Here is a 10,830-nt window from a genome sequence, read left to right as displayed (position 1 = left end):
AAGTGAACATGACGAGCAGCAGTCAACGGGATGAAGTGAGGTTAATATTCCAGCTGTAGGAGGCTTCACGCCACGGCCAGGGTTTTCCTGCCGCTCAGAGGCGTGACCCCCCCCCCCCCCCTCCCTAACGTGACCTTTCAAATGCACGGCTGATGGCTTTACAATATCAATCAATCAATACATTTACAGTAGGTTGTAGTCAGAGACAAATCAGCATGCTTGATATATTCACGATAGTTTCTATTCAAATTAATAAAATGTGTGTTGGTGTTTTTCAGTTTTCTCATTCTGTGTAAAGCTCCCCGTACAGCTGACGTACAATGCGTTTACATATATCGTACCTCAGAACTTCATACTAGTTCTTGTCAGGGACCTAGTTCTCAATGCGCACCAGGCTGTGGACCCCGGTCTGACGAAAAGCTCGTCTCACAGACCCCCGTCTGACGAGATATTTGATGTTACATTATGATTCAGACCAGCGTTCCATCACCGATACTGTAGTCGAGGAGATTGCAGTGAAACCCGTGTTCAGAGTCTTTCTTCTCGTTGGGTTAATAAATGCACTTGTGAAATTAAACAACTTATTTGGGCTAGGGGGCCACCTGGACCTCCTCAAGGACCCCTGGAGGTACCCGGACCCACTGTGAGAACCACTGCTGTACCTCACTATCCTGGAGGTACCCAGACCCACTGCTGTACCTCACTATCCTGGAGGTACCCGGACCAGACCCACTGCTGTACCCCACTATCCTGGAGGTACCCGGACCAGACCCACTGCTGTACCTCACTATCCTGGAGGTACCCGGACCAGACCCACTGCTGTACCTCACTATCCTGGAGGTACCCGGACCAAACCCACTGCTGTACCTCACTATCCTGGAGGTACCCGGACCAGACCCACTGCTGTACCTCACTATCCTGGAGGTACCCGGACCAGACCCACTGCTGTACCTCACTATCCTGGAGGTACCCGGACCAGACCCACTGCTGTACCTCACTATCTTGAGTTAAATCCCAGTTATCATAATCAAATGTCTCTTGTCAGGATGAGTACATAACAACAGAATACCCCATTAACCCAGAGATAATAACCAGATATTAACAGCATGTTAAACTCACGCTTTTCTTTCATAGTTTCTCCACATCAAGGGGATTCAAACAATTTCTTAGCACGTTCGCTACATGAGAAACTTTAAACCCACTCCAAAGTAATTAGTGTATACTTCTCCGTGATTGACAGCTCGATCCGTAGCCTATCCGAACCGTCCTTTAACCGGTAAAAGCCTACCCAACTGGTACTCCCGACTCGGGTAACGCCAGTAAGAAACAATGAATGCAAATACTACTTGACCCCCGGTCTGATGACATCACGTGTAAGGGTAAGGGTTCATAAAACAATCACATTGAGTACGGTATAAAAAAAACACACACAGCCTGTAAACAGTCCCAAGTCACAGGATTTTCATTTAGTAAAAACATCTTCCGGTTCTTAAGTTTCATGTCCGATAATATACAACAGTAGTCAGTTTCTCACACTTATAAGTTAGTAGTGATGGTGGTGGTGATGGTTATGGTAGTAGTGGTAGTGGTGGTGGTAGTGATGGTGATGGTGGTGATGGTCATGGTGGTGATGGTCATGGTAGTGATGGTGGTGGTGATGGTAGTGATAGTGGTGGTGGTGATGGTGGTGGAGAGGTGAGGGAGGCTGTCATTTCATCAACATCACTGCCATTACGTATAAAAGAGTAGAAGACTCCTCTCCAGCATAAATCATGATGGTAAAGTTAAAAAAAATATACAACAGAAAACACCAAACAAAACACGGCCCATAACAACGGTCCCTCTGGGTGGAGACTAGCCTCCAACATGACGCTCCCTCTGGGTGGAGACTAGTCACCAACATGACGCTCCCTCTGGGTGGAGACTAGTCACCAACATGACGCTCCCTCTGGGTGGAGACTAGTCACCAACATGACGCTCCCTCTGGGTGGAGACTAGCCTCCAACATGACGCTCCCTCTGGGTGGAGACTAGTCACCAACATGACGCTCCCTCTGGGTGGAGACTAGTCACCAACATGACGCTCCCTCTGGGTGGAGACTAGCCACCAACATGACGGTCCCTCTGGGTGGAGACTAGTCACCAACATGACGGTCCCTCTGGGTGGAGACTAGTCACCAACATGACGCTCCCTCTGGGTGGAGACTAGTCACCAACATGACGGTCCCTCTGGGTGGAGACTAGTCACCAACATGACGGTCCCTCTGGGTGGAGACTAGTCACCAAACCAACATGATGTCAGCCAGCTCCTCTCCAGGCTGTGCGTCTCTAAAGGCTCTGCTCCCATGACCTTCCACCTGGAAGTGAAAGTAGGTCTGGGAAGGGGGGGGGGGGGGCCTGGGAGCCGATGGGAACATGACCTCTTGGCACTCTTGACCGGGAGGGGGGGGGGGGGGGGGGGGTGGGGGGTGGGATGGGGTGCGGGCGGAACAAACCCAATCTTTTGGTTGGCATGGAAATGGAGATGTGACACACAGTACCCCTGAAGAAGACCCAGAGGAACAAGAAGACGGCCCCCCCCTGCTGGTCCGGGTTCACGAACATTTAACCTTTAAGAGTAAGAATTCACTGCTTCTCCAGTGCCGGCTTCCCCCCCCCCCCCCGTGGTCTGCATCCGCTCTCCGCAAGCGACTGTACAAAAACCTCCTCGACCAAACGTTCCCTCCGCCGGTGTGGGGAGTCAGTTAGTCTTGGGGTAGATCTTCTCGTAGAAGAAGTTCTGCGGCAGCAGGTAGAGCTCCCCGTCCTTCTCCCGCACGCCATGCGCTCTGACGAACTGGAACTGCTCCAGGGCGAACTCGTAGAAGTCGTTCTCCATCTTCCAGATGGACGACTGCTGCAGCTTGGCGATGGACTCCTTGGTGGGCGGCTTCTTCTCCGTCGTCTTACGCAGGTGTGACTTCTTCCCTGTCGAAGAGAAGGAGGGTTGAGTTGGTTTTAAAGGTCCCCATGTTTTGCTATTCCTTTCACTATTTGGTAGGGGTGTAACGGTACACAAAAACCACGGTTCGGTACGTACCCAGGTTTTGAAGTCACGGTTCGGTACGGTTTTTTCGGTACAGTGGGGGAAAGTTTGGCTTTCCATGTTCCACTCAGGGGTGATGTGGTGTGCAGTAACTAATTGTACTTGTAGGGCGGTCAACGAATATTCTATATTGAAATTAATAATCGACTTGTAATTTAAAAAAATATATAATAATAATTATATATTAGATTGTGAAAACATACCGTTGTATTCGTCTGTACACTACACAGCCGTTCGGTACGGTACGGTACACACTGAAACGGTTCGGTACGTTACGGATACGTGTACCTTTACACCCCTACTATTTGGGCAATGTTACACAATTCCTGTGAGTCTTTGGAACACATCTGTACGTTTTCTTTCCAATAAAAATTCATTGTTTTGCATTTTTAATCAAGTACTCTAAAGCAGCATTTTTCCACTTCAAGATTTCAAGCCGTTTTGGGCTGGGCTCCGCCCATACTCGCAAATCGCTTTGAGTGACAGTCACCCACAGTCTGCACTGGCAGACAGAGAGAGAGAGAGACATAGACTGACAGGGAGACTAATTAATTTCGCCGCAGGGGGGCATAATCCCACGGGACAATGCATTTTTTTTTTTTATTGCACAGATCGGAATACACGTGGGAGTGTGCGTGTGCAGTGTGCACTATGATATTTTGCAACAGGTTGACGTGACGCGAGTGCTGACAGAGAGAGCAGAGAACGAGAGAGAGAGAGAGAGAGGGATACAGAGCATTTACACACACTGTAAATGCTCCGTATCCCTCTCTCTCTATCTCTCTCTCTCTCTCTCTCTCTCTCTCCGCACCCACGCCACGTCAACCCGCTTTAAGGAGATCTTTTATTTTTAGAGCATTAACTCTTTGGAATAACCTGCCTCAAAACCTCTGCTGCATTTACAGTAGATTCACTTTTAAAAATAATCTTAAATTGTTTTTAAATTGTTTTTAACACTGTAAAGTAATTTTTTGTTTTTGTTTTACACTGTAATGTAATTGTAGCCATCTTAATTGTTACAGTAGTTTCATTATGCATTGTGTGTACTGACTTAATTTTGTTTTTGCAATAATAATTGTTTTTGTATGTTTTTTTGTGTGTGGACCCCAGGAAGACTAGCTGGTTGCTATGGCACCAGCTAATGGGGATCCCTAATAAAATCAAATAAAATCAAACTGAACTAAACACAAGATGTGACAAATGATGGGGGGGGGGGGGGGGGGTCAGGGGGCCAGTCTTGATAGGTTATATTAATCAAGTACATTATGGGTTATATTAATCAAGCACATTATGAGTTATATTAATCAAGCACATTATGGGTTATATTAATCAAGCACATTATGGGTTATATTAATCAAGCACATTATGGGTTATATTAATCAAGCACATTATGGGTTATTTTGAATGACTGCATTGGGTTTAGACAGGTTTAGGTGGCGTGGAGAAGAATCAGCTCTGAATGAGCTGCAGGAATGGAGACCAGGCGTTATGAAATCCCAATCCTGGATCACCACACCCTTCATAAACCCTGGCTGATTATTTCTCTCTATTTCATGTGATTTCATGTGATTCGGCCTCTGTTGTGGTTTGGGCCCTTTGTTTGGTTACCATTGGCTCTGGTTTTGATTGATTGATTGAAAACTTTATTAACAGATTGCAGAATGGGTACAGTACAGTACAGCTCAATACATACAATTGTTAAGGCGATGCAGACCAGAGAAAGACTCGTCTTGTTTACATCAGGGTCCCCCATTTTCAATTCATCATAACATATATGACATACTTGACATACAGATAGACAGTACTGCTACATCTATACATTTATGACATACCAGATTTGCAAATACAGTACTGTTTGTGATACGAAAAGAGTCCAGAAAAGAGAGTATATACATTTGATGTAGAAACTGTACATTGGAGGAGGTTGGGTAGGTGGGGGGGGGGGAGGGACTGTACATTGGAGGTGGTTGGGTGGGTGGGGGAGGTTGGGTAGGAGGGGTTGGGTTTGGACACTGTACAACTGAACAAGCAAAACTGTATATTGGAATATTGACAAGACCATACTTGGTCATTTACTATACATTGGGGGGGGGGGTTGTGTTAGGACATTTACAGGGGCCAGTTTCGAATTGCAGTCTCCCGTAGGTGTTTTTTTGAGTGTGTTTTTGAAAGTGGGTAGTGATTCACATTCCTTTACAGCTTTGGGTAGGGCGTTCCACATTGATGTGGCATAATTGCGAAACGTGTTTAGTCCCTTGTTTGAGCCGAATCTGGGTTTAACATGATTTGTGGAGCTCCCTCTGGTGTTGTGATTGTGGTATTAACTGACCTTTGGGAAGTATTTTGACATGTACATGGGTACCTTGGTCGTGTAGTGTATCTTGTAGACCAGGCCCATTGCAAGTTGCTGTACTCTGTCGTCTACTCTAAGCCATCCTAGGTTGTCAAAGTGGGCAGGGGTGAGGTGGGTTCTAGGAGTAAGGTCAAGCAGTAGTCTGACCAGTTTGTTTTGAGATGTTTGTAATTTTGTTTTTAGCGCCTTTGAGGTGCTTTGGTACCATGAGGTGCAAGCATAGTCGTAGTACCCTTGAATGAGTGCTCCTGCCAGAGTCTTCAGGGTATTCTTGTTTACCAGTGAGGAGATCCGGTACAAGAATCGTGTTCGTTGGTTGACTTTTTTTATTACATTGGATGCCATTTTGTCACAGGAAAGATTTGCCTCTAGGATGGAACCCAGGTAGGTAATATCTTCTTTCCTTGTGACAATATTGTCACCCACTGTAACTGAGAAGCCGTCAGTCTTGCTGAGTTTGTTATTTGAACCGAAGAGAATGGACTCTGTTTTGCCCATGTGTAATGATAGTTTGTTATCAGCGAGCCATATGCAGATTTTGCCTAGTTCTGAGCTGAGGGGTTTTTCAACCTGTAACTTGTTCTTGTCAGAGACCAGCAGGGCTGAGTCATCCGCAAACAGGAACAAGTTGCAGTCACAAGCTGACGACATTTCATTTGCATAAATTAGGAACAGTAGTGGACCTAGTATGCTTCCTTGTGGAACACCACAGCTCACTGTGAGGGGGGGGGATAGGGTACCGTTTACCTCCACCATCTGCTCTCTCCCCTCCAGGTAGGATTGCATCCAGCTCACTGATAGACTATCAAAACCAATTACTTTTAGCTTGTCAATCAGAATGGTGTGATTGACAGTGTCGAAGGCCTTTTGTAGGTCCAGCATGACCATGCCGCAGTATTTGCCCGCGTCCACCTCTTGTTTGATGTGGTCGTTTAAATAGAGAAGGCATGCGTCAGTGGAGTGGGATGTTCTGAAGCCAGATTGGAATTCGTAGATTCGATTTTTTTCCGCAAGGTATTTTTCTACCTGTTCGTATAAAAAAAATGCCATGACTTTCGAGATGGAGGTAAGGATAGAAACAGGGCGGTAGTTGCCAGGGTCTAATTTACTGCCTTTTTTGTGCAGGGGTGTTACTCTCGCAATTTTGAAGTCCTTGGGGACGTGTCCCTGTTTTATGGAGAGGTTTATTATGTGTGTGATGACTGGGGTGATGGCGGCTGCTGAGTCTCTGAGGAATTTGGAGGGGATGTTGTCATGGCCAGTGGCCTTGTTAGGTTGGAGGGCACTCAGTTTTTTGAGTACCTCATCTGTTGTTACCATTTCCAGTTTGAAGTAGTCTTTGTGGACCCCTAGGTTCTTGTAGTATGCTACTATGTGTTCTACCCCATACTGCCCTGAGTGGGAGGGTAGTTTGTTTACCAGTGTTGTGGCTATGTTTGTGAAGAAACTGTTAAAGTAATTGGCTACATCCAGCTTGTCTGTGATGAGCGTGTTGTCCGTCTTTATGTTTATGTTTGAGAATCTGGTTTTACGTTTTTTACTGCAGCCTAGTTCGTTATTGAGTCATTTCCAAAGTTCACATGGTTTGTTTTTGTTTTCCTCGGTTTTGTCATTGATGATTTTTTTTTTGCTGTTTTGATCATGGAGTTTACGTCATTTCTTAGTCTGTTTCTTTCCAGTTTGAGTTCAGTCACGTGGGCTTGGAGTTCACTGCTCGTGCTTTTGGTAAGCTTTGACTGACCGTTGTGGTCGTTGTTAGAACTGTTAGCTTGTATTGTCTAATGTATTACTTTGTTTTACTACACTTAGCTTGTATTTGTCAGGTCTCTGACATCAAGGTCACCTAACCATCCCTTCCCCTTAATTGGCTGATATCAATCCCTGTCTCCTGAGCCGTTCAGCCATTGTGTAGTGTGATGTGTGCTGGGTGCCAGTGTATGGTAGCAATTGAGCCTGCGTAGCCCAAGGTTGGGTGCTATCAGTGGTGGTGAAGGAGGCAATTTCCACCCTACATTGTAAAGCGCTTCGAGTGTCTAGAAAAGCACTATATAAATGCAAGTAACTATTATTATTATTATTATTATTATTATTATTATTATTATTATTATTATTATTATTATTATTATTATTATTATTATTATTATTATTATTATTATTATTGTCTAATGTATTACTTTGTTTTACTACACTTAGTTAGCTTGTATTGTCTAATGTATTACTTTGTTTTACTACACTTAGTTGTTTTCTGTTCTTCCTATCATGACTAATGTGTGTTTTTCTCATTTTCAGGAAGCACCGATGGGGTGAGCCGCCATTTCATTTGAGTATTGTTTTCTCCTGTTATTGTTAGTTAATGGTTTAGGTTACTGAATGTATTTTCCTTTACCATAGGTTAGGTTGGTTTGTTTTGATATAGTGGTGTTTGTTTGTCGTTTTGGCCTTGGCTCACCCTCGAGTTACTTGCGCTTCCTTTTGTCAATAAATACCCTTTTTGTTTACAAACCTGGTCATCCTTTCTGTCAACCAACATTTATGTTACAGCCCTTTTACCCTTAGACCCTTACACATAAACACACTATCCACATAAACACACACGCTGCACATAAACACACACTATCCACATAAACACACACTGTGCACACGGTTTTATAAGATAACTTATAAAGATCAGTGACATGGTACCCGTCTTATAAAGATCAGTGACATGGTACCTGTCTTGTAAAGATCAGTGACATGGTACCTGTCTTATAAAGATCAGTGACATGGTACCTGTCTTATAAAGATCAGTGATATGGTACCTGTCTTATAAAGATCAATGATATGGTACCTGTCTTATAAAGATCAGTGACATGGTACCTGTCTTATAAAGATCAGTGACATGGTACCTGTCTTATAAAGATCAGTGACATGGTACCTGTCTTGTAAAGATCAGTGACATGGTACCTGTCTTATAAAGATCAGTGACATGGTACCTGTCTTATAAAGATCAGTGACATGGTACCTGTCTTATAAAGATCAGTGATATGGTACCTGTCTTATAAAGATCAATGATATGGTACCTGTCTTATAAAGATCAGTGACATGGTACCTGTCTTATAAAGATCAGTGACATGGTACCTGTCTTATAAAGATCAGTGACATGGTACCTGTCTTGTAAAGATCAGTGACATGGTACCTGTCTTATAAAGATCAGTGACATGGTACCTGTCTTATAAAGATCAGTGACATGGTACCTGTCTTATAAAGATCAGTGACATGGTACCTGTCTTATAAAGATCAGTGACATGGTACCTGTCTTGTAAAGATCAGTGATATGGTACCTGTCTTATAAAGATCAGTGACATGGTACCCGTCTTATAAAGATCAGTGATATGGTACCTGTCTTATAAAGATCAGTGATATGGTACCTGTCTTATAAAGATCAGTGACATGGTACCTGTCTTATAAAGATCAGTGACATGGTACCCGTCTTGTACAGATCAGTGATATGGTACCTGTCTTGTAAAGATCAGTGACATGGTACCCGTCTTGTAAAGATCAGTGACATGGTACCTGTCTTATAAAGATCAGTGATATGGTGCCTGTCTTATAAAGATCAGTGACATGGTACCTGTCTTATAAAGATCAGTGACATGGTACCTGTCTTGTACAGATCAGTGATATGGTACCTGTCTTGTAAAGATCAGTGACATGGTACCTGTCTTATAAAGATCAGTGATATGGTACCTGTCTTATAAAGATCAGTGACATGGTACCTGTCTTATAAAGATCAGTGACATGGTGCCTGTCTTATAAAGATCAGTGACATGGTACCTGTCTTATAAAGATCAGTGACATGGTACCTGTCTTATAAAGATCAGTGACATGGTACCTGTCTTATAAAGATCAGTGACATGGTGCCTGTCTTATAAAGATCAGTGACATGGTACCTGTCTTGTAAAGGTCAGAGGTCAGTGACATGGTACCTGTCTTGTACAGCTCGGTGGCTCCTCTGAAGAAGCGCGGCAGGGCCGCCTCCAGCATCATGACGAAGTCCTCCAGCTCCTCCGTCACGCCCACCAGCAGGTACTCGTTGACCAGGGTGTACTTGGCCTGTTCCAGAGCCCAGTGGCTGCCCACGTTCCTGGGGAGAGAGAGCGGCTCGAGAGTCAGTTCAGCCGCTTCATTTGCTGTATTGATTGTGCAGGAGAGGAAAGAGTAGAGCAGAGCAGAGGAAGTCATACAAATATGGAAACATTGTAGAATATCAAACCAAGATATCAAACCATTTGTACAGATGGTTACATTTTACATTTTGTCATTTAGCTGACGATTTTATCCAAAGCAACTTACAAGTTCTGTACGACAAGTCAGCAGGAACGGTACGACTCTTACGACTGAGTAACAATGTTCATCAAACAGTGTTGAAACTTGGGTGGTGCAGTAGTAGTAGAGACATATTGGTATAGTAGGAAGAGTGCATGATAGTATACTGCAGTTTTTCTTTTTTTCATTTCCGATATTGAGTCACCCGCTCTGGAAAAATAGTCAACGATCCCTCTCACCCAGCACACCACCTATTCCAGCGCATGCCCTCGGGTCACTACAAGTCCATTTTAACCAGACACACACGCAACACAAACAGCTTCTCCCCCACAGCAGTCCGAACACTAAACACTCTGCCCCCCCCCCCCTTGCACAGACGGGCAGGCATCCGAACTGAACTGAACATGAACTGAATTGAACCGACACTTGTTATATGTGACTGTCGTGTAGGGCTGGGCGATATAACGATAACGATAAATATCGCGATATATTTTAATAATCGATATCGAATATCGAAATTAATTTTTTTTTTTTTTTTTTTTTTTTTTTTTTTTACCTGCAACAGGGCAGTTTTAAAACCAGAGACAGTGGACAGACTTGTCTTTCTTGCCTGCAACTTAAAGTAATGGCTTTGCTTGTCCAAATGACAATACTGACCAAATTCAGATTTCTTTTTCTCTTGTCCATTTATTTTGTTTGCTTTCTAATTTAAAATACATTTTGAAACCGTCTGTACACAGTAGGCTATGTGTGCTAGCAGAACTAGACTCCAGTCACGAGTCACAGTGCACATGTGCTGTGGTTTGTCCACCAAAAAAGCGCCAAAAGATCGAAAATAAACTAGCAGAGCCAGAACTGTTCAACTCCTCTGGAGCCACAGCCAGCAGAGAAGCCGGTTTACTTTAGCTTTTAAACCAGCTGCAGCCTGAGAACTGGAGTGTGAGGGGATGTAACACTAAAGATGGCGGCAATGACAAAGAATTGCTGCAAAATACACATACATCTGTTGTTCAAAAAAAAAAAAAAAAAAAAAAAAAATTTATACTTATAACAATTCGATAATTATCGATATCGAGAAATAAAATAAA

At 43.8% G+C, this 10,830-nt stretch overlaps 1 protein-coding gene across 1 annotated transcript in view; it reads right to left on the bottom strand.

The window, feature by feature from the left end:
• Positions 1 to 1,439: 1,439 nt before the first annotated feature.
• hs2st1a (heparan sulfate 2-O-sulfotransferase 1a) overlaps positions 1,440 to 10,830 on the bottom strand; it is a 53,076-nt gene continuing 43,685 nt past the window's right edge. Inside the window, exons 7-8 of the mRNA XM_084313655.1 lie at positions 9,403 to 9,560; positions 1,440 to 2,966 (exon numbers count right to left, since the gene is read on the bottom strand). Of these exons, the coding sequence (XP_084169781.1) occupies positions 2,740 to 2,966; positions 9,403 to 9,560 (385 nt within the window). The 3' untranslated portion in view covers positions 1,440 to 2,739. The remainder of the gene's footprint in view (positions 2,967 to 9,402; positions 9,561 to 10,830) is intronic.

This window comes from Notolepis coatsorum (assembly GCF_963971535.1).
Source record: "Notolepis coatsorum genome assembly, chromosome: 4".
Taxonomy (NCBI): Eukaryota; Metazoa; Chordata; class Actinopteri; order Aulopiformes; family Paralepididae; genus Notolepis; species Notolepis coatsorum.
Note: the sequence above shows the minus strand (reverse complement) of the source record. Positions and strands in the feature narration are given on the sequence as shown.